The 25,381-nt window shown below is 38.7% G+C and overlaps 1 protein-coding gene across 1 annotated transcript; it reads right to left on the reverse strand.

Moving 5' to 3' along the window:
• Positions 1–25,139, reverse strand: LOC115768683 (protein tramtrack, alpha isoform). Its single transcript, XM_030713367.1, has 7 exons — positions 24,861–25,139; positions 2,445–2,782; positions 1,952–2,361; positions 780–1,878; positions 595–719; positions 414–532; positions 1–342 (listed from the first exon to the last, which is right to left on the reverse strand). Exons 2-7 carry the CDS (start codon positions 2,733–2,735, stop codon positions 284–286), a joined length of 2,103 nt encoding a protein of 700 aa, XP_030569227.1. The 5' UTR covers positions 2,736–2,782; positions 24,861–25,139; the 3' UTR covers positions 1–283.
• Between the last annotated feature and the right edge of the window lie 242 nt (positions 25,140–25,381).

Raw genomic sequence — 25,381 nt, forward strand, 5'->3', positions numbered from 1 at the left:
AAATCTGGATTTTTTTTTTGTTTTTCATAGTATTTTTTTTTTGTTTTGGTTCAGGAAAGGTTTTGTATCGCGTTTCATTAGATTAACGCCGATTATCTTAAACTAGCCTCGCGCTTAACTTAACTGTCTTTTTTATTTTTTGTTTGTTTTTTTGTTTTTTAAAGTGCGGTCAAGTGCCATAAATATGTTAGCCTAACAAATTGTGCTTAAAACATAAGCTTAGACGCAACGCCTAGATTAATCTCGGGCGACGTTTGAGATTTTGAAAGTTTTTCGTTGGTTTTCATATCTGCGGACGTGTCCAGAGCTCGCTGAGATCCTTCTGGCGCAGCTTACCAAGCTCTGCAAATGACAAGAACATGATTTTAAGTGAAATTAAGTGAGATTAAGATTAAGTGGCATCAGTGCCGTACCCAGCTGTGCGGGCAACACGCTGCTGCTACGGAAGCTCAGATCGAAGCGCGGCTGCACTGCCATCTGGCTGGCTGCGGAGGAGGCGGAAACGGCAACGGAATTCCGAAAATTGGTGCCGCTGTGGAATGCGAATGAGGCACAGTTAGACGTAGTATATATGGCCAACATTGTGGCGCTCACCTATATGGATGCTTCAGGCAGCCGTAGACCTCCCGATAGCGGCCGTAGAGTGTGCCATAGGAGACGCCCAAAATGCGTGCGGCTTTCTTCATTTCAAGTCTTTTGTTTTTGATGGCATCGAGCACCTAAATCGATGAGAAATCGGATTACTCATTATACACTGTTCGCAATCGGGCGGCACTCACGCGCTTGGTAAATGGCTCCTCCCAGAACTGCGGACGTCGCCCCTTGGCCAAATAGTCATCCATTTTGATAACATCCTGCCACTGCGTTAGCTCCTCATTGGTCAGCCGCAATTCGGCTGCATCGTAATCCTCCAGCTTCACTTCGGCATAGTCGGCGCCATGCTCGACACCGCCTGCCGCCGGATTGTTGCCATTCCCATTGGCATTGCCATTGGCGGTGGCGGCAGCAACAGCTGCCGCTGCCACAGCCGCCGCAGCCGCCGCACTGGCCACACTGGGCGCAAAATCGTGGGCCATGAGCAGGCTGTGATCGTTGATCAAGTAACCGCCGGCTCCGGTGGCTTCGCCGTGCGTGTACTTGCCGCCAAAGCCGGCGGGCAGCAGTGCCGAGGAGCGTGTTGAGGCGGGCGATTCCGCACGATTGGCCACCAGATGCTCGTTCTCAATCTCCTCGATGGGCTGCGGCAATGCGCCGCTTGATGCCTCCACCTCCAGCTCCACCTCCGCGTCCGCCTCCGCCGCCTGCTCCGTCTGCGGCGACTCGCTCGCTGTTGTTGTGGCGGCAACACGATGCGCACGCGCCGCCTTCTCCTCGCCGGCCTTCTCGCGCTCCCCATATAGTCGACGCGTGGCATGACGCAGCTTGCCATGGCGCTCGCGACGCTCTGCCGGCTTGTCCTGCTTCCTGTTGGCACTGGACAGCGGCACAGATGCTGCTGCTCCTGCTCCTGCTGCGACTGCTGCTGTCTGCACACTTGGCGCATCATCGCTTAGTTCCAGCTCTGTCTTGAGCTCCACTTCGCTCAGCTTAGGCGTCATGCTGCCTTGGCCACGATCCGAGCCATTTGCCCAATCCTGTGCTAAACCCACCTCGCGCTCGCCCAGCTCCGTTTCTGCTGGCGTCGATTGTTGCTGCTGCTGCTGTTGCTGCTGTTGCTGACGCAGTCGCTGGCGCTGCTTGGGCGGGCAGGCGGCGGGCGGCGAGGCCAGTGCGGCGGAATGTGCTACGGGCAGCGGCTCCTCGGCAAAGGGACGCGCTGACTCCAAAAACGCGCGCTGTGTGGGCTCCAAATTTGCTGCATATTGAGCCAGTTTACGTCTGGAAAGGAAGGAATATGAATATACATATAACAGGAGGCAATTTGCTTTGCCTTATTCGGTGAAGCACTCACACATTGAATACATCGTAAGTGTCGTCGAGAGGCGGGCGACCTCGTTTGCGCTTGGGTCCGAGATACGGATCAACGGGCGCTCCGGATTCCAAGCTGGCGCTGGCACTATGCAGGGGCGTCAGTGCCGGCATACGGCTGCCGGCATTCAGGCCCAGGGCATTCTCGAGGGCCGCTGGCGAATGGCGTTCGCGATCCCGTTCACGCTCGCCGCCGAGCTGCGGCTGCAGATGCGGAGTCTGCTGATGGAGCATGTCCTGGGCATAGTTCTCGGCCAGGCTGCGCGGCGGCGAATGGAACTCGGCAGCTGGCATTGGAGGCGGCGGTCCGTCGTCATCGTCGCGCCAGGTAACCTCGGCCAGACCCTTGATCTTCAGATCGTCGGCGGTCTTCAGCAGCGAGGGCAGGCTGGCCTGTAGATTGGCACAAGAAGAAGAAGCGGCAAAATATATGCATATAAATTGAAGGCAGCTGCATTTGGATAGGCTATGCTCACGTGCTCCACATTGATCTCGCCCTTGTACATGAACTCAATGAGACACTTGACCTCGGCGAAAGTCACATCCTTCATGATGATAATCGGATCACGCTCGCTGGCATAGTTCGACAGGACCGAATCGAAGAAGGTGCTGCACGCGCACAGGACCACACGATGTGCCCGTATCAATTGACCCTCGCAGGCCAGGGTCACATCACAGAAACAGCCCCGGTCCAGCAACTGCGAGAACATTGTCTGCAGATTGCTATGATGGTACTTCCAGCGCAAGCAATACTGCTGCGGTAGCATTGTGGACGAATCGGATGGCTCCGGTGCCCCTTCAATTGCTCAATAATCTAAACAATAAAAAAAACAACAAAAATGCCCATGAGTTTCGCATTACGGCTGCTAAAAAAACAAAAAACACAAACAATCAAAATTCTACAGAAAGTCCCAAAACAACTGGAAAAAAGAAACAACAAAAAAGAAGGGCTATTTTCGGAACGCCGGAAACTAAATACCCTTGAGACATAGTCATCAGCAGGCTATGAAGTCATGAGAATCACATAGAAAGGCGATTTTTAACAGCGAGTGCTTTCAGCGGTAAGAAAAGAAAAGATTAAATACCCTTAAGACATATGGCTTAGAAGCAATGAGGAGGCTATGAAGTCATGAGAATCGCATAGAAAGGTGATTTTTAACACCGAGAGATAAAATACCCTTGAGACTTTTGGTTTATAAGTAATGAGGAGGCTATGAAATGCTTTAAATAAATTGCGAAAGCGCAAAGATTTAAAAGCGTCTTGTTTTTCTTTTAGTTATTAGGGCATGGGGAAAACATTCAAAATATGACACATTTACAATCCGTTTCGTAATATGAGAACTTACACATCCAACTTGGTGTGCTATAATTATATGAAAATTAAAAGCCAAAGTAAATGTGCAGTTCACAAAATGGAATCGGCTTACACATAAGCACATATGTGCATACATGTGGCCTGTATGTATGTATGTATGTTTCTCAATACATATATGTAATTGTACAGAACTATTTGTCTTGGTTGAATTGAGTGCTGGAAAGCTTTATTTTTCACAACAGACCAACAATTTACCCGCAAGGATGAAAATTCTTTTTTATTAACTGAACCCATTGAAAAAGGATTTGGTTAAAAAGGATTTGCTGCTTTTGTGTAAATAAAAAAATAATGAATAAATCAAAAGGAGGATTTTTAACTGTTTTGATATCTTGTGTCGCTTTCGGAAAATCAATAATTATCGATTGTGAGCCATGGTTTTTAGAGCAGAACGCGCATATTTTAAGAGCTAGAATGATTCTATCCACAGCTTGGCTCTGGGTTCGGGGCAACTGCCAGTCGAACACACCCGACTAGAGTCCTCTAGTGCATCGTACGATCAAATAAAACTTCATATTTAGTGTCCCAAGAAGTAGACAACAACAAAAATGGTTTCATATGTGCATCATAGATTTTAGACACAAAAGCAAACCAATCTTTTGATCCACGTGGGGCAGAAACCCGTACAAATAATCCAAATCCATCAGATCAGCTTACAAAGGATTTGCAATGATGTATATTTAACAGATCCACCACGGAAAATCTTTTCAAATGCTATGCTAAACATTATTTTAGTCGTCTAACGCCTTTTCCGCAAAGGTTCGAACCATGCCGCTGGCTCAAAATGTAACTTTTTACTCTTGCTCAACTTTAAACTCAACTGGAAGGCAACGCAAAATGCGTGTACGTTAATTGAAACATTTTGAAAATTAGACCCATTAATGAAAAATGTTGCTGTCAAGTATTTCATGTATGAAAAATAACGCCAACAACAGTAATTACGAGAAATTGTTGCTCAACTTTTGTGGCACTTTTTCTTTTTTATTTTGGCCTCACTAAAACAAAAAACTAATTAAACGAGTGTTTCACAATTAAAAAATATAAATAAAGCCATAAGGGCAAATATTTGATACATTAGCAACTTTTATAAAGCGCATTTTCCGCATAAATTATAATATTCAAAAACCAAAACAAACTTAACTTATTTGAAGGCAGACGCATTCAATGAGAGACTGTTTAGTTAAATATTAAATAATTTTATTTACAATTTCCCCTTGGTCTTGGGATAAACATAAAATACTGAACTCTCTCCCTACTTTACTTTTTCATATACATATTACACGTTGACAAAGTATCCGAAACGAGCTTCCGACAAAAAGTAGAGTAAGCTAAAAGTTTGCGCTATAAATTTCGAGAATTTTAAACCCTATTTCACTTTTACAATTTGAGCTACCCTTTTTTTTTAAGCATTCTCCACATTTCATCAGCGTTTGGTTGATTTGCTTTTTTTGCTAAAACATTTTTAGTTATAATACTAATATTACATATAGGGGTCAACGAAAAAAAATCCCTTTGGTTTTATGTCGAAGTCGATGTGGAAGGGACATCACACACACACACACGCACACACACAGGCATAGGTATTACCCAAAATGGACACAGTCAACCGCAGCAATGAGAAAATGAAACAAGTAAGAGTGCTCTAGTCGGGAGTGCCCGACTTGGGGATACCCTAAACCTTCTCCTACCAATACCAAATGCAGCTCGCCCTAGGGGCCCTACCGATATATAGAATAGGGCCCTCCCGGTAGCTGTATATAAAATGTTACTAGATCTGTATTTACTAATCTAGAAGCTACATACTATTCTATACTATGTTATTTAAGATTCTAGAAGCTACATATTACGTTTGGTGACTCTAGCTCTTGAAACCTATGGGATGTGCTCGAAAAACAGGATTTTAATATCGATTTTTATCGATTGCTTGGCAACTGGTGCAAGTTATCGATTATCGAAAACAAGAGCAGATCAGGAATATATTTATGCTTAATAGCCTCGGAGATACTTTCTGTTCTGTCTGTTACATGCATTTGCACAAAACCAATATACTCTACCCCCCCAGGGTATAAAAATCACTGCTCGACTAGATGACATGCTGGAAATAATTATAATATATATTTCTAATCGATTGTCACACGCAACAGCCACATTTATCGAAGAGTTCAAGCCAGATAGGTTTACAAAAAACCAAATACCAAATTTGCGAGCTCTATCTCTGATAAAGACTGAGTTCCTTGAGTGGAATGTGATATATTTGGAGAAATTATTGGTGTGTAATTGATACTAAGAGATGTATTAAGAGTTTATGCCTAGCTTACTGAGACTATTCCTCAAGGACTCTCGAGTCCAATGGGTCTATTTATGTAACTGGCAAGAATATGTTAATGTAATTCGTTTCACATTCTACTCAATTCTAGATTAGAGGAAATATCTATGGCAAAGTTAATTGTTTTTCATAGATATGTCAAGTAAATGAAGGAATAATATGGAAACGTAACTTGTTTTTTATAGATTAGTTGGGCTTCAAAGATTTCGATACGAATTATCATTTTTTCACTCACACTATGCTATAAGCTCTTGGATCATTTCGCATTAACAGGGTAGCAGGAAAAGGGCCAGGACGACAGGTTCACAAGAATTCTCAACATTTGAAAACAACCCGAAAAATTTCATTTTACCATTTTTATTTTGAAAAGAAATTGACGCAAAGTAGAATAGCAAAAAAAAAAAGGAATGATGATAAAATGCAAGATGCTGAAGGAATGCTGGCACATAAAAGGATTTCCGAAAAGTGCGCCATATACTATAGACAAGATATATGATATGCGCATATATGGTAAAAGAGAGGGACAGGGAGATGGAGCTAAAAAAAATACAAAAATAAACCAATGTCCGGCAAAACCGCCCACAACAAGAAACCATTTTGCAGGCAAAGGGTTTTTGAACCCACACACACCCCCACTCACCCACACACACACACATTATTTGAGCCGTTACACATTTCAGCTCCTTAAAAAAATATATATATGTACCTTACATATACATATATATATATATCTATATATATATATATATTTATACATGCATATAAACATAAAAAAATACAAAATTTACAACGAGAGCGCAAAAAGAATGGCATATAAAAAATACATGTTTTATTGTAGTATATTTTTCCCGCCATCGCTTGGCGCGTTCGTTACACACGACCCAAAACGTCAGCACACGGCCCTTAAAGCCAACATACACCCTATCAAGCCCCTCCCCCCGCCCCCCGCCCGCATCCCATCGCCCTGCCCAACGCCCAAACGAACGCACCCCAACCTTAAGCGAACCCAACTTGAACTCAAGGCCCACACACACACACACACACACACACACACACACACACACACACACACACACACACACACACACACGCACACACACACACACACCAACACACACACACAACACACACACACACACACACACACACACACACACACACACAACACACACACACAACACACACACACAACACACACACACAACACACACACACAACACACACACACAACACACACACACAACACACACACAAAACACACACACAAAACACACACACAAAACACACACACACACATAGAGAAAGAGACTGGCGTTTGCCTTCTCCACTTCTTTTGGATTTTCTCATGGAAAATATTTTTCAGTTTTTATCACATTTTTCTTCTTCTTTGGATTTCGCTTTTTTCGTTTTGTTGCTTTTTTTACGTCTCGTTTTTTTTTTATAAAATTTTCCTTTTTTTCTTGTGTTTTTGTTCCTGTTGTGTTGGAGCGCGCTTTATTTTCTGTTTTGATACCCTTACCTAGCGGGTATCTTGATCATCAAGGCTTTTCTTACAGTTCGTGTAGTTTTTTTTCCTACGAAGTTCTTGCAACTAGATTTTTATCTACGACGACTAAAGATCGGGATATTGAGCTGGTGATAAGGATATACCTTGTAATTGCCATCTAAATATTATCATGGGAAAGTGATTAGAGTATTGTTGCAATTTCCATTGATAAGCATCTTTTTAGCAATTGTCTAAGTTACACATATTAAATAACACTATGTCAATATCAAACTAACCATTTTCTATAAGCACGCTTAGGGTTCGTGTTAGAAAAGTTCCCTTTAATAAGTTCGTGTGAAAAAGTTCCTGTTAGATAAGTTCGTGCTAAAAAGTTCCTGGCAAAGGCAAATTCAATTTTTAAAGTTTGCTCTCACATTATTTTAGCGTAAGGTGGCAACTCTATCAAACGAACTATTTTAGACAGATGTGCAAAAAAGCAGATTGACATTTTGTTAAAATAGAGCTTAACTTATGGTTTGTAAGCTCACACATTGTGCAGAACCCTAACACGCAAGGAAACATATACGTAATGCGGCTGTCAAAATTAACAGCCGCTTTAACATGTTGTCAAAGTCTTTTAGGCTTCATAAGCTCCCTCAAGCTTCTTTTTGCCGAAAGTAAAGCCAAGATTTTGCGAAAATGGGGCTAAACTACAACAAGGCCGCGTTTTGTTAGTGTATTCAAACGGCGACTTGCTTAGGAAAGCCTTTGCGTTCCTTTTTTTTTGTGAGTGCTTCTTTTTTTTACTGTAAGGCAAGAAACGTCGCGTCGTTGGCTCCACGAGCTTCGAGAGGGGGCGAGGGGCTGGGCGGGTGGGGCAGATAGCTTCGGTAGGGCCGTGACGCAAAAAGGTTGCGAGCGGAAAATGAAAAAAGACATTACGGCAGCAGCAGCGACGCCGCCCTCGACGTCGACTGCAGCAGCGGCAGTAACAAAAAAAAAAAGGGGAAAAAAATAAAAATAAATAAATAAAAACACAAAAAGCGCCAGAGAACATGGCAAAGCGGAAAAAAGCATAACGACCGTTTCGTTCTTTTTTTTTTGTTGTTGTATTTTTTTATTATTATTATTTTCATTTTCTCTGTCTTTCTCCACTCTTTTGTTGTTGTTGTTGCCCGTTTTTTAAGCTGTAATTTTTTACTTGACGTTTTTTATGGTTTTTTGCGCAATTTTATCCTTTTTTTTTTTCTTCTTGGTTTTTTTTTTTTTAATATCGATTTTTATGTCAACTTAAATGAAAGGTACACAGTTTTCCATATAAAAAAGTGTATGGAATTTTATATGTGTGTGCGTGCACACGTGTGTGTGTGTGTGTGTGTTTCTTTGTATGCCTGAGTATATGCTTCTTTACTATTAATTTTTGTTCCATCTCCCAACCCCACCCCAACCCGTCCCACCCCACACTCTGTTGCACTATTAAAACATGCACACGTCAGACAGAAGAAAGCAGCCGATTTCAAAAGCTTTGCGATTTAACAGATAAAAGCGCAGCCTCGAACGCTTTTACACACACATATTTCTTGTGATACATCAAAATGTTCATTCCTAATTTCCATATAGACCTCGTTATAATTCGTATATATGAGTCAGAGCATAAGCCAATTCGCGTGGTTCATCCTCTTACATCATGATTGATTGCTACTTGATCTGCAATACATCTCAGATATATCTCTGAATATACACATTGATCTCCAATTATTCTTGTAAGTACTTAAAGGGTTTTAATGCGCCAAAGGTAAATCCATGTGAAATGCTTGTAATTTAATTAAAAACTAACATACTCTTACATCATGATTGATAGTTAATTGATCTTAAGAACAGATTGGGTGCATATATAGATATATACACTGATCGCCACCTATTCTAAGTTCTTTAATGCTGCCAAGTTAAATTTATGTGATGTGCATGTAATTTATAGCCATACAGCATAACTGATTGATGATTGATATAGGAATATTTAAGCATAAATCAGTCAAAGGCCAAAGCTACTACTTCGTACTTAAATATAGAAAGCTATATAGTCCTGTCATCTGTAAATTTTAAAGATCTTTATGAAAATGCAGCGCAAAAGGTTTCCACGCTTTTCGCTAGATCCACAACTCTTGACGGAAAAATGCATGTAAAAGAATGCGTGTGCGAACAATTAATTTTCGGTTTTATGCTTAAAGCTCTATAATAGAGAAACAATATGTTTGAAGAATTTTGGAAGTCAAACCAAAGGAGTATAATCGAGGATAACTAGTTTCGAATATGATTTTCAGAGAACATAGCTGTACTTTTTAACTGAAAACGGAATAAGGCGTATATAGTATGTATATATTTTCTGTAAGCTGTAAAAGTTCGTACTTATGTATTTATGTGTGATGTTAAAGCGTACACACACACACACATTCACACACACACACACACTCACACACATTCACACACACATATGGAATGTAAAAATCCGTTTTTCCCTCTGCCAGCGCAATTTTCTTTCTTTTTCCAGATGCTTTTGTAATTTGTATAATTTTTTAACGTCGTCGTCGTCGTCATTTTTGTTGTTGTTGTTGTTGTCGTCATTTTTGTTGTGTGTTGGCTGGATTTTTTATTATTACTTTTTTTTCACATTTTCTTTTTTTGTTTGTAACGTTTTTTACTTTTGTTTCTTTATCATACGAAGCAAAAAACTGTAATATAAATTTATGTGCTAACGTCGAGCAGCAGCAAAGGGACATGTGACATGGGCGGGGCAGGGTACTGGGCGAGAGGAAAATAAATACAGAAAGAAAAAGGTATATATACAATATTTTACACAATTTATATGAGATATATAAGTTTGAAGCGTAGTTCAACCCAAATCCACGTCGACTTTAAAAGCCGAACAACTCTCCAGGGAATTTGGAAACGTTAAAGCAATTTTTATAATGATATATTAGCGTGTTATCCTTTTGGGCGTGCAAATCCTTTTTAAGAGTCCTCCAAGTATGTGAGCTACGCTAAAGTTGCCCAAGTTTTTTAAGCACATTTGCGGGATTTACACATTTTTGTTTTCGAAAACTAACAAAAACACGTCTCAAATAGTTTTTGCGGCAAAAGCTTCGAAATGGAGTTTTAAGCTGATTGAAAAGCGGTAGGGTAAAGCTTTGAAAGTAAGTTCGAGTTTAAGCGCACGAGACAACAAAAATGAAAACAAAAAACCACAACTTTTCAACAATTTTCCGCAAGCGATTTCGTTCAAGTTAAACCAATTCGGACGCAAGCGAATATCCACCAATTTTCCACAAAGCTGGGTGGAATTGGTAATTGATTTGCTTTAAAATTTGTTTGTGTAACAGTGTAAAAGTTGCTGACATATGAATTATATACAAACATTAACCGAAGGAATGATCGGAAACAGTTCTCACGAATTGATATACTATATATATATACTATATATGTATGTGCGAAAGTTGGATGTCTTTTTTATCAATAGGTTGTAATTCGATCGAAACAATAACAAAAGTCTATCGGTTCCCCTAACTGCGACCATTCATTAGGTACAACTTTTTCCTTGTCTAAATAAACGATTTCTTTGCGAGAATAAACAAAAATCAAGTGTATTACTTGTGGACTTTCAGTTAATACATAAATTTAATAAAAAAAACGTTCCAAGCAGTTATTACAAATCTATGCTGACAGCAAATGGGGGAGACATAGAATAGGGTTAGAGGATACATACATACATAAAGCTAAACAAATTCCCAAGGAGCTATATGATATCGGACTATTACCGAAGTAGATAAGATTCTGCTCGGACGAAGGAGCTTAGTGAAGGGAATAAATATCGAGTCTGGTTCTATACCAACGATATCGAAAAGTTTATCATTCATAGTCAAATTTAGCTCTGGACAATATAAATTGGAAAGTAGCTAATAATAACCTAATTTTATGATAATATGATATAGTATTTCGATGTTATTAAGATTTTGCAAATATGCTAAATGCATAGTGAAACCTATGAATGCCAAGTTTGGCCACGATATCTTAATAAACAAGAAAGTTGTTTATACAGGAACCGGCTTTCCGGCCGATCTTTTTTCTATCGCAGCTATATGATATAGCATTCGATGTTTAACACATTTCAGATTTCTTAAGTTTAAGACAGGCTTTGCCACAAGAACTTGATTTTCGACCGATCGTTCCTATGGCAGCTATATGATATAGTGGTCCGATCCGACTTAAAAAACGACTGCAAAAGAAAGAAGGACATAAGCAAAGTTTCAAGACGAGAGTTCTAAGACTGAGAGACGGTAAGATGGATAGACATGGGACTTGGCTATATCAACTCCACTGTTAAGGTTGATCGAGAATATATATACCTTAACAGAGCAGAGAGAAGTCTTCTTCTATGTAAAACCCTCTACAAGCGCATTCTCCAAACAGTTTTGCTGCTTCTTCTTCTTCTTGGTCTTTCCTAAATAAACAACTGGCAAAAAAAGTGAATAAGCAGTTTCTCATCAAACTGAGATATGCGATAAAAAAAAGGAGAAGAAGAAGCAGATGAAAAAAGAGTCCAATAATCAATTCAAAGCAAAAGTCTATGCGTTCCCTTTTTCGCGAATACACACTTCGTAAATTGGAGTTGCCTGTTGTTGTTGTTTTTGTTTTCATTGTTATTATTATTATTGTTTAGTTTTTTTTTCTCTCTCATTTATTTATTTATGTTTTGCCAATTCATATTGTTAATAGTATATGCGCAGCAAATGAAGGCAGCGATGGTGGCAAAAGAAAAAACTGAAATCCCTAAACTCAGCAGATTGCAATGCACGCAGTTCCAAAAGTTGTGCCCCCTTCAGTTGTTGTGTGTGTGTTTTTTTTTTGGGCTCTCGGAATGCAAAAAAAAAAGGGTAAATAAAAAATAAGTAAATAACAACAGAACAGCAGAAATATGTGTGTGTGTGTGTGTGTGTGCGTGTGTGTGGAGGCAGTCAAGAGCTGCCTAGGCCAAGGAACTGCACACGCAGGCGCAGATAGCCAAAGAGTTCGAGTCCAAATTGAAGTCCAAGATCAAGTCTAGCTGGCAACAACAACAGCAACAACAACAACAACAACAACAACAACAACAACAACAACAACAAGCAGAGGAGGAAGAGGAAGCACTGCGAGTGGAGGCCAAGTGCAATAACACGTACTCACTACCGATTAGAGATGAGCGCGTGCTTCGGCTCGTGCTTGCTTTGAAAGCACAAAAAGCTCTGTCAAAAGCTCGTCAAATTCTGTCAAGCTTTCTTTTTGGCATAAAATAGAAAGCTTTCAATCTGCGCTTAAAAAAATGAGTAGCCCGTTCTTAGGACATAATGAAATTTGATAGAAAAAGCTTTTGTATGAGTAGCTTATAAAAAAATATTTTGAAAAATACATAAAAAGAAACTCTATATCTATTATACGCTTCGAAATATATAGTTTGTTAAGATAATATGAAATTTCTTTCTATCATACAAGAATACATGGAAAATTTGGAACGTGCTTTATTTCTGAAAAGAAAAACGAAGCTTTTTGTGAATCTCTCGACTTTAATATTTTCAAAAGAAAAGCTGATAAAATGGGTCAGTTCAGTCAACAAATCTTTTTCTGATCCAGATCCTGATCTAGAGTATATACATACATATAAAGGGATTTATTTGAGCTCAAAATTGATAGGTTCTGTCCACAAATCTGGGCTAATATCCATTCAGCTCGTAATTCTGATGTGGAATATTTATATATATATATATATATGGGATCCATAGATGCTGCTAGCTAGATTCTTGCGCATCTCTAAGGCCAGCCAAGGCTGCATCTCTGTGTATCTGTGTATCTGCTGTAGAAGCCGCAGCTGAGGCTGCTGGGGCAGATACGCATGCCACCTTTTGCTGCAGCGACTTTAAGCAACATCATAAAATGTTTCCAAAACAACAACAACAATAACAACTACTACGGCAACAACAACAAAAGGCAGCAGCAAAAATATAAAAACCTGGAGCTCAAGCAACAACTTGCGACTTTACGATGCTCTACAGCTATTGTTGTTGTTGTTGTTGTTGTTGTTCTCCAAGTCCAAGTGCATTCGCCTTCCGCTTTTGCTGTCGTTTTTTATATTTTTTTTACATTTTTTTTATTTATCTTTTTTTTTTTTAGTTTTTTGCCAGAGTCTTTGAGCTGCTGTGTTGACTAATGCAGCTTCCACGAGCAGAACGTTTGTTGCTGTTGTTGTTGTTGCTTTGCTGACACAAAATCTAATAATTTCCAGACACACCAGCAACAACAACAACAACAACAGCAACAACAACAACAACGACAACACAAAGTCAGCGCAGCGTCCAGTTTGGCGCACACACAGATGCAGATACAGATACAAAAGTATCTACGGCTAGCCTCGATGTAATCTTCGGTGCCTGAGCCTGGCCAAAGCAGGCCAGGGCACCGTTCGGTGGGCTGAGGCAGGAGGCGGCACAATAAACAGGACCCCACCATAAATAGAGTCCTAGTCGAAGAACCAGATTTCGGTAAAGCACGCTGGAAACAAAGTCAACTAAATGCAATGAATAAAGTAATACGGGGCCACAGATAAATGGCTAATCCAATCTAATTTGAAGCAAAAACTTAAGGTTCCTGTAAAAACTGAATAAATTGGTTTTTTATCGATATTCGAAGCGATAGCACGTAATCGAAACTGCGATATCTTCCACATATCAAATTTACAATCGATACATTTAATTCCTCCTAGTCAGCGAGAGAGAGGGAGAGGGAGAGAGAGAGAGAGAGAGAGCTTACATTGGCAGCCCCGAGATTGGAATCGATAACACTTCGATATCAGCAGATAATCAATTATCGATCAATTTGATTTTATTGTGGTAAGTAAGAAAGAAAGAGATAGTCGGGAGAGTTTTGGCTTAAGGATTTCATCTAGTATATATCATATGAAAAGATGGCAAAACAGAGTCTTAAGAAAAGGGAAAATATAATAAAAACAACAAAATATTACATATTTTATTCAAGCAAGCACAAATTAGCTTTATCTATCTAGATCAAATATAGCCCACATTAAGTTTATGAAAATATAGACGGCTTGGAATATTTTCAGCACAATGGGCAAAACTTATTTAAGGGTTTCCAGACCAGGAAAAGTCATAGCAATTTGGGAAAATACAAGCTCAACCAGAGAAATCCATTAAGGAACTTTCCTTAATTTACATTTAAAAGAATATAAGAATCTCTAGCTAGAATCCCGGTCTCGGTCTTTCAGCAATACAATGGCACTCAGTTCCTGGACACCAAAAAAAAAAACGAAGTGAAGAAAAAGCCGCAATTTATGGCCAAAAAGTGCACTTGCTCCAATCTCAGCTGTGGAGCGAAGCTCTTAAATTGCTCGAAAAACATTGCTAGTTGGGTTTGTCTATAGCTTGTTGTTGTTTTTCATTTTTTTTTTTTATATCTTCTATATTTTCCTCTTCTTTCTTTTGCATAGGTAACACTTGCAGCTGACTCAAGAAAAGAGCAAGAAAAACGTGTAACGTAGCGAGAAAATGAAAAGCTGCTGCACAGAGGGGGCAACACTCGAGGGGTGTGCAGGGGGGAGTAGGTGCTGATGCAGGTGGCAGCTACTAGGCTCTTTGCCCATTTGTTGTTGACAAAGGGGAGAGAGGGAGGGGGGGGGGGGGGGGGGGGGGGGGGCAATGAAAAGCGAAAGAGACACAAGCCAGATACAAATAGGAAAAACTCGCTTGGTTCTGCCGCAGCTTCTGCTGCCGCTGCTTCTGCTGAGGCTTAGCAGCAATCTTTATGTGGTCTCCGACTTCGGGATACAACGCGCACATTCATCAAGAAAACTGTCATCGTTTTTTGCCCATCTCAGTGTATCTCTGTCTCTGTGTATCTGTGTCTGTGTGTTTGTATCTTGTATCTGTAAGTACGTTAGCCTCGGCCACAGATTCTAACTCATATGCGGAGAGGTTTCTCCAAGTTTTTTCTGCTATATTATTGTTTTTTTTTTTTGCTTTGTTTTTTTTTTTTTTTTTGTGTAACTGCCAAGACGCCCCCTGGCAAATGCCGCCCCTCACGTGCCCCCCGTTTGCCGCACTCTCGCATTTATTGTGTGTTTGTTTATGTCAATGTTTCGGCTTTTTGTTGCGTTCGATTTTTTTCTGTGTTCTTCTCTTATTTATCATATTTTTTGCGTCTAATATACACTTAATATTATTTATACATATGTATATCTATCTGAAACTGGCCGAGAGAGGCGCAAAAAGCGCCAACATAATATAACATTGCCAGCTGGAGGGCGACCGCAGAACCGTCTATAGCCAAAAAAAAAAAACAAAAAATTAAAAAAAAAGAAACCCGATAAAAAAATAAATATATAAACAAAAACTATATGCATGTTGACAAGGCAGGGACTGCAGAGTCAGCTCTGGAGGTGAACAGGCATAGTTACTCTGCCAGTTTTTCTACGCTGTCTGTTTCTTTAAGGTTTTTGTTCTCTTTGAGTTTTTGATGTTTTTAGCCAAGTTTTTTGCCCCAGACCCGATCTTAACTCTCCGCAATGCTTTGTTTATTTCAGGGCATACGTCAAAATAAAGAAGGCATACCCTGTTCTTTGTTGGCCTACAATTCTAGCTCTATACCTTTTGGCGTTGCCACCTGGTCAAAGGGTTCTCCGCAGTGAACTGTTTCTACTATACTTTGCTAATAGAGTGTTTCCTATACCTTTTGGCGTTGCCACCTGGTCAAATGTGCTATTGTCCAAGACCTGATGTTAGCGCTCCGCAGTGAATTGTTAATACTACTATACTTTGCTTACAAAGAGTTCCCTATACCTTTTGGCGTTGCCACCTAGTCAAATGTGCAACTGTCATTTGAATGTCACATTTATCGATCTTCGCTGCCGACCTATCGATAAACTGTTGCTGCTGTGCTGTTGCCAGCAGACAGAGGCCAACTAAACACAAAGGCTTTCAAGTTCTAATGGTAAATCCCACATTCCTGCGATAACAATCGATAACTGTCTCAGCCGAAATTCGTTTTCACATAATGCGCAATTCTGAAACTTTTGTCTAAATGACCAAAAGCCAACTAAGCGAAAAAAATAAAATAAACAAATTTAAAAACAAAACAAAAGTAAAAATAAGCGAGGCATCAAATCAAGAGCAAAGCCACAAAAAAATACAAATAAAATACCAAATTAGTGGACAACACAAAAACAAAAACAAAAACAAAAACCAAGTAGAAGAAGAAGCTGTACAAAAAAAGCACCCAATAAAAAGCCCCAGTTGTTGATGATGATGGCCAAGCTGTGTTCAAACTGAGAATTTTGCAATTACCCGCGTCTCCTTGAAATTGACTTTTTTTATCATTTTTTCTTACCATTTTTTTGCGACTACTTTGTAATTTATTGCATATTTGTTCACCAAAAAAAGAAAAAAATAATGAAAACAAAAAAAAAGAAATGTTCAATTTTAACCTAACTTCTGCTTATCGCACATACGCACCGCAAACCAACCCAGCCCCAATTTTGCACAATTAAACAAAAAAAAGCACGCACACACACACACACACAAGAAATTGAATATTGAATTGTGTTTCACACTGTCAACCGATTCATCTGGCGATTCAAGTGATTTATTCCTTAGGTAATGTGCAGCTCAGTGCATGCACACACACACACACACACACACACATGTAGTTACCTCTCTTTCTCTCTCTCCTTCTTTACTTTCTTATGTGTTACATATGTGTATATATATATAACTGACAAAAATATAGCAACAAAAAAGCTTGCACCCCTTTCGTCCCACGCACTCAAACACGGAGAACAACAAAACAGTAAAATGTAGGCAAAACCTTTGCAAGCAGACCGACTATGATATATCCTATAAAATCTAGTTTAGCATAGCAATATATCATACCGTTCATATATAGCATACCTTATCTAAATATATGCCATATATCGCGTACGCGAATATCAAAAATATATCAGATATATATTGCACTTGATCGAATATATATTATGATAATATATATAACTATGTAGAAATCGTTGCAACCTACGCAATCATTCCAATAAAGTAAGCACTCGCTAGCAAAGTCAACAGTGCTAACGATTGCATTTATTTGAACCATATGTTGCCAACCGCCGCTCCAAGTTGCATATACCCGACCATGTGAGTGTATAGGGTATGCAGATAACAAGCAGCGAGCTCAACTCTGGCTCTGGCCACTTGTTATTTTGTTCAGTGCAAAGTATAAATGAAGTTTTTGCCGTTGTTCCCTTTTTTTGCGTCTTCCCCCCCATTGCATGCCGTGATGTAAAGTTCAGTTTCAGTTTCGCTTTTTTTTCTTCGTATTTTATTTTCATTTTTTTCATTTCCTTTTTTTTTGGTGTTTTTTTCTTCTGGTTTTGTGCTCATAGTTTTCTGGACGCGCCAAAAAGGCAAAAACCGAGCAACAGTAAAACGAAAAATTATATATACATATATATATTTTTTTTGCCTTGATGCAACGACGTTGGGACAATGCCGGGCAGGGGGGGGGGGGGGGGGGGGGGGGGGGTTTTGGTATAAGAGGCAAAGGACTAAGAACGTATATGTATAGGTATATAAAGCTGCAATAAGCGCACGGTCAGGGCGGGCGAGCAGGGGCAAGGGAGCAGAGGAGCAGGGGCTAGCGGGGGCGGGATAAATAAATTAAATGCTTTTTGCTCCACTTTATATTTTGCTGGCGATGTTTGCCTTGTTTTAATTTTTTCTTTACCAACTTTATATACACTATATACCATATACATATGTATATACTTTTTTCTTTTTGGTTTTATCACCACGATTTGTATGGATATATAATCCTATGTACACACCCTTTTATATACTTGCATAAATATATATATATATACGTATGTACATACTAATTAAATGAAGTTGGGTTGCTTTTGGTTTAGAAGAATGTTCTAATCTTATTGGATTATAGCTTCAATCAGTTTTGAACCAGTTTGGAACTTGGTTTCAATCAAATTTTAACTTGATACAATGCAATTTGAACCAGCTGAGCGTCTGCCTTGAATCAGTTCCAAGCTCAGCTTGAACTAGTTCCGAATTTGTGTCTATTTTGATTCAGTTCTAAGCTAGGCTTGAACTAGTTCCGAGTTTGTTTCTGTTTTTAAACCTTTATTGAATAAGATTTGAACCAGTTTCGGTGCGAATATTCAAAAACTTCAGGACAAGCTTTAAAAAAATATCGAAATTTGAATTCAATTTGCTTTGAATCAGGCATGAACCAGTTTAGATGCCGTTTAAAAGCACTTGCTGACAAGTTTTAAGTCAGACTTGAACCAGAACCAAGAATCAGCTTCGAAGCTGGTTTGAATCAGATTTGAGTTAAGCCCAACCTAATTTGCAGTCAGGCTTAACACTTGCTTGAATCAGTTTGAAAAACGTTTTTGAACCAGCACGAACCAGTTTTAAATCGAACTTTCTACCCGTCGGAAACAAATTTAAACTAACAAAAAAACACAGCCGCAAAATATAAAAACATTTCGGACTAAAAAAGCGAACTACTTTAGCTGGCTTTGCGGTGGCTTAAAGAATTCAGCTATTGTTTCAATATAGACAAATTTAAGGAATAATTATGTTTGTAAAACCACAACAATTCGAAAGATACGAACTAATTTATTGTTTCAAAATAATATGTAAAATCAAATGGGTAATGAATCAAATTGAATCAAATAATGCAACGCATCGTAAATGCATCTATAAAAATCAGAGAGAAAAAAATGAAACTCCCGCAAATTACACACATTCTTGTACGTATGCCGAGCGGGGGGCGAGGGCGGGGGGGGGGGGGGGGGCGGTTATCAGATAGAACATATTGGGCCAATGCAAATATGTATAAATTGAAAAAATAAAAATAAAAACGTAGAAAACAAGGCAAATATATAAAAATATATTTACAAAAACCAATAAAAACTTTTGCAATTTTTTAACTGTGACACTGGGTGACTGGCAAATACCCTATAAAGAGCCGGAAAGGCAGCATAGCCGAAATAAAGGAGGTTAGATAGAGACAAAAGAAGTTCAAAAAAGCATGCAAATAAACGTATAAGCACGATTTTTCAGCTCCAAGTCATATAGTTCCCGAGTTGCAAGGGTTGCATAAAAATAAACCTATAAGCCCGTTGTGATATCTTCAAGTCATATAGCTCCCGAGTTCCAGGGTCGCATAGGGTAGCTTTCAGGCTTTAGAGGGTATTACATATCTGAAACTCACACACATTGTGGAACTAGTCTGTCATACCTTATGTAAGCCAGCTGTATAAGTACAGGGTATAAACAGTCACCAACCACAAACCATTCAGTGATTCATAACTTCGCATCACATTCGATTATAATTCAATTTTTTTTGTTTTGTTTGTTGGTTTTTCTTAAACTGAGCTTTGTGTAGATATGTATATATAATATTTTATGCAATTTGCAGTTAAACTATTTCATTTATGTGAATATAGAAATATTTGTCCAATTTACAGTATGTCAAGAAATTGTTTTCACACTAGAAAAAAAAATTATTTTTCGACTTTCTTAGCAAAAATAAATACTTTCAAATATTGCAAATATTTTTTTTTAAATTTATTATAGTTGCTTATAGTATTTACTAAAAGAATTCATAAAAATAGTAATAGAAAGTAGAATGATATGTGAGAAATAATTCAAAAACCAAAAATAGTCGGCTTTGCCGCTGTCAAACAATTGTTTACACAAAAATGTTCTGCATTCCTCTGTGCGCTTATGCAGTGAATAGCGGTAAATTTACAGTAACTTTGGCCTTGCACATGCTCTGTTCTACGAATTTGGCTTGTTATGAACTGAAAATTTTCGTTTGTTGCGCGTCAGAAATTATTTAGACACTCTTAAAAATGCCAGGCAAGAGATTATCGTTTGAGGTGGTCCAGTTAGTGTATTTTAATCACCAATTGGGTAAAAGTGCGCTGGAGTTATCAGAAATGTTTTCTGTAACCCGTAAGACCATTTATAATATTATAAATCGCGCTGAAAACGAGGGAAGATTGGAGCCAAAGAAAGGAGCCGGTCGGAAGCAAAAAATAAATAAACGAGCGGAGCGCGCATTGGTGAAAAAACTGGACCAAAATCCGATGATTTCGACGAGAACTCTTGCAAGAGATCTTAAGGAAGAGTTGGATCTAGATGTATCCCACGAAACTGTACGTCAGGTCATACTACGACACGAGTACAAATCAAGAGCTGCTCGCAAGAAACCAATGCTCTCTGATGTAAATGTTGGAAAACGCTTGTCCTTTGCCACAATGTACCACAACCAACCTGCCGAATATTGGGATGACGTCATCTTCTGCGATGAGACGAAAATGATGCTATATTATAATGATGGGCCAACAAGGGTGTGGCGTAAGCCCTTAACATCTTTAGAAAACCGAAACATCATTCCGACAGTCAAATTTGGCAAACTGTCCATAATGATTTGGGGGTGCATCTCAAGCCAAGGAGTCGGAGATTTGGCTTTTATTGAAAACACGATGGACGCACAATTTATTTATTTTTGCAAAGAAAGTCGAAAAATCGTTTTTTTTTCTAATGTGAAAACAATTTCTTGACATACTGTATATTGTTTTTTTTTTTTTTTTATAGATAGAGCATCTTTGGGCCCGCCTCTCGATTGGAGGAAGAGCCGAAACGCTCCACTTTTTTTTTTGAGCGCAGGCGACGGGCAGGGTGCGGGGCGGGGTGGGGTTAGATATCCGGAGCGTATCGCAACTGTGTTTTTTTTTCTCTTTAGTTTCTTTTCGTTTTCTTTCTATTCGATTCTCATTGTTTGGCTCGCTTTTATTCAACGGAAATACATAGTTTTAATCTATGAAGGCGCACAGACTTTGATTTTAGCTTTTGCTTCATTATTTTTCTTTCATTCTTTCTAGCTAGCTGCTTCTTCTTTTCCATTTTATTTGCGCTTTTTTTTAAATTGTATTTGTTAGCTTTTTGCGCGCTTTTATACCCTGCAGTTGTGGAAGGTGTGTGGAGTTTTAGTTTTAGGCAGACGTTCCTTTGGGGATTATAACATCTATAATATCTGATCGCTTTGTTGTTATTCATTTATATAACTGTATTTATGTAGTTACAGGGTTACAGGGTATTAGTCAGTCAGTCAAATACTTAGGCTAGATCATAGAATTATAGGGTATTAGTCAGTCAGTCAAATACTTAGGCTAGATTAAAGGGTTACAGGGTATTAGGCAGTCAGTCAAACACTTAGGCTAGATTAAAGGGTTACAGGGTATTAGGCAGTCAGTCAAACACTTAGGCTAGGCTTAGGCAGTCAGTCAAATACTTAGGCTAGATTAAAGGGTTACAGGGTATTAGGCAGTCAGTCAAACACTTAGGCTAGATTATAGGGTTACAGGATATTTGTCAGTCAGTCAAACACTTAGGCTAGATAACACGGTTACAGGGTATTAGTCAGTCAGTCAAACAGTTAGCCTGCATTCACGTGTTCTTTTGACTTATATTATCAGCAAAATTTGCCTAACGTGTTTATTTTTATAGTTTTTTACTGTGTTTTTAGCTAGGGTATACACAGATACTATACTATATACACAAATATATAAGGTATCTTACTGCAATACAGCTATAGTCATGTATATATGTACGATTTGTGTTGTTCTTTGCTTTTGTTTGTTCCCCTTTTGTCCCCTCTCGATTTTGTTGTCTCTGCTTACAAATTTTTAATTATAAATAAGTGCTGATATCAGAGAAGGGGCCAGAGTTGGGGAAAAATAGGAATAGAAATATAGAAAGAAAATAATAATAATAATAAAGTAATTAAATAAAGACAAGTAAGAGGTTCTAGTCGAGAGCTCCCGACTAGAGGATACCCTGGACCTTCTTCTTGCAGCATCAAATGCAAATATATATACTATTTTGGAAACTACATGTCAAGTTTGCTGACTCTAGCTTTTATTATTTGCCAAAATTGCTCAAAAAACAGGATTTCGATATAGATTTTTATCGATAACTTGGAAACGGGGCAAGTTATCGATTATCGGAAACAAACTCGATCTGCGCGGGAACTAGGAGCACCTACATCTAAAATTTCAGGTCTCTAGTCTCTAGTTCTTATAGGTTCTGAGATCCTTGAGTTCATACTCACGGACGGACAGACGGACGGACGGAGGGACGGAGGGACAGACAGACGGACATGGCTAGATCGACTCGACTGTTGATGCTGATCAAGAATACATATACTTTATGGGGTCGGAGATGCTTCCTTCTGCCTGTTACATACATTTGCACGAATACATAATACCCTTTTTACCCATTTACAATGGGTTCAGGGTATAAAACAACGACTGATACGCACACAAACTGCGCCGAAAACCCCATGAATAGAAGAAGAAGAACAGCAACAACAGCAGCATCAAAAAAATAACCAGAGTTCGGGGAATTTACTCAAAAGTTTGTTCTTTTTTATGTGTTTATATAATTTTTTTCGTATTTTCGTGGTTTTTTTATTTTTGTTTTTTTTTTTTTTTGCGAAAACTTGTAGAATTGGCCCGCTCAAATTACTGGGTATCATAAATTTTATGAGTCAAATATGAAACCCCAGATTGCGATTGCTTCTAAATTGATGTACTCCACGCATAAATAAATGCAATGAAATAAACAAATATTGTTTACAAGCCAAACAGAATTACGTTAAGTTTGCGTTAAAATAAATCAAAGCCACAAAATAAATCAAGACTTTTCAGAAATTGCGCACAATAAAAAATAGAAATGCAAATACCCTTGTGCAATTGCAAATTTACCATATATAAAAATATTAATTCACTAACCGAACTTCTTCACATGTATTATAAAGTTTCGATGTTAACAGAACTTTTCACATATCTGAGAAGCATGATAGAACTCGTAAAGGTCAAGTTTGGTCAGGGTAATAATATCCCCCAGAAGGATATCGAAAGCCTAACAAATTCCAGCCGTATTTGTTGGGCTTTTTTGAGAATGGATTAACTCGACTTCTGTTACTGATCATGAATAAACATACATATATACTCGATGGGATCGGAGATGTTTAATGCTGGGCGTTACCAAATTGATGACAAAGTCATAATATCATCCACAAGGGTATCGAGAGCGTAATTTGCAGAAGAACTTGTTGGGCTTTTGTGAGTGTCTCTCAATAAATAAGAATTTGCAAATTTACAAAAATACGTGAACAATATACATAAACAATTATTTATTTCAGGCTACAAATATCGCTCAAGCGCTTTTGTGGCCTCCTTCAAGCAAATTTTTCTTAAGTTTGGCCAAATTAAGCGGCAACAACACAACAACAATAACAGAGCCTAGTCCATGGTTATGGTATTTGTTGTTATTGCGCTGCCTGCCTCTCCCTCTCCCTCTCTCTCTCGCTCTTTCTCTGTCACACACTCTCTCCAATGACGCCGTTGTTGTTATTTGAGCTTTGGATGAACTTGAAATTTGGAGAGTTAACAGCACATGTAATTGAAATGTATGCGAATGTGTGAGTGGAGCGCGCGCTAAGCGCACACATGCACAAGCTCACACACACACACACACACACACGCTTGCACACGGAATTGCGTTGCTGCTGCGTCAATGCGGGGACACTGGGACGCCGCGCATACGAATGTCGTTATGAAAACAAAAAAAACTAATAAAGCAGCGGACAAAAACAAACAGGCAACTGACAAAGGCAGCGGCAGCGGCAGCGGCCGCAACGTTGGCAGCGCCGCTTCGGCAATTTGCAATTTTAATTTCGCCTGCTTTTTTGTTTTGTTTTTTTTTTTTGCCTTCCACTGTATTTGTCTGATTAAAATTAAAGTTGTAAAATATAAAAAAAAAAAAAAAGTCAATTGCAAATTGCTTGGCTCATTTTGCGGGCTTTTTTTTGTTGGAGCGCGCGCGGAAAAGGCGGAAATTGCCGCAGAAAGCAAAGAGAGATAACTCAAAAAAAAAAAAAAAAAAATTAATTACCAAAACGAACAGTAAAAAAAAGAGACAACAATTTTTAATCTGTTTCCTTTTGTTCTGTTTTTCGTGCGTTTTTTCGCCTCTTTTTTTGATTTTTTAGTTTTTTGTTTATTAATTAAATATTTTTTTAAGCTCAGCGCGTTTTTGCCGCTTCCTGCGCAAAAAACCAAAAGAAGGGCGGCAATTTGTTTTTCACGACACACACACACACACACACACACGCACACACATGCTTGTATATTTGCGAATTATTATTTCAATTTGAATTTGAACAAAAACAACTGCTTCGCGCAGCTGGCAAAGTCAACAAACCCGGAAACCTGCCCAGCGAGAACAGCGTCATTTTATCGTAATACTTTATTTTCGACTTGCAAAAAAATAAAACACACGCAAAAACAACTTCAACAAAAACAAATAATGGCAATTATGGCATACGTGCAACAATAACAAATATTTAATAAAAACAAAACAGCAACAATAACAACAACAAAAAGCAACAACCGCAAGCAAAAATTTTTTTCTTTTGGCTAAAAATAACATTTCCACTTTCCTGCTTTTGTTGTTGTTGTTGTTGTTGATTTCGCTTTGCTTTTTAGCAAAACAACAAATAAATCATAATTTTGTTTTTGTTGGGTTTCTCACCTTTCTTTATGGCTTTTCGCGGTATTACGATTGTTTTTTATTTTCTTTTTAACTGCTTCTATTTAAAAAAAAAAAACAAAACGCACAAACAGTTCTTTGCCAGATTCATTCATACATTTTGTGACAAACACTTTTTGTTGTGGCAAAAAAAATCAAAAAAATGCATATAAAATTACAATGGGGAAAAAATATGCAGCGCGCGCTTTTTTCATTGAAGGTAACGGTTAATGACGTATCTTCTTTGCGCTCGTCTCTTCTGAGTTTCTTGTGCCGAGACCAGACCCAACCGACCGGCTTAACAGTTCAAAATCAACTGAGCAGTGTTGACAGCACTAGCGGCGTGCTATCCAGCTAATTGGTGCTAACCAACACTGCATGCGCACTTATCGATGAGACAAGTTCGATAACGATGATAATAGAATCGAACTAGTGCTGTTATGATTTTAATGTCACACACTCTGCTCACATGTGTAGATAACAGTTTCTTTTGAGTTTTTTTTTAAAATGAGCTACAAATTAAT

This window comes from Drosophila novamexicana, unplaced genomic scaffold, assembly GCF_003285875.2.
Source record: "Drosophila novamexicana strain 15010-1031.04,08,12 unplaced genomic scaffold, DnovRS2.1 tig00001929-arrow-arrow-pilon, whole genome shotgun sequence".
NCBI classification, from domain to species: Eukaryota; Metazoa; Arthropoda; class Insecta; order Diptera; family Drosophilidae; genus Drosophila; species Drosophila novamexicana.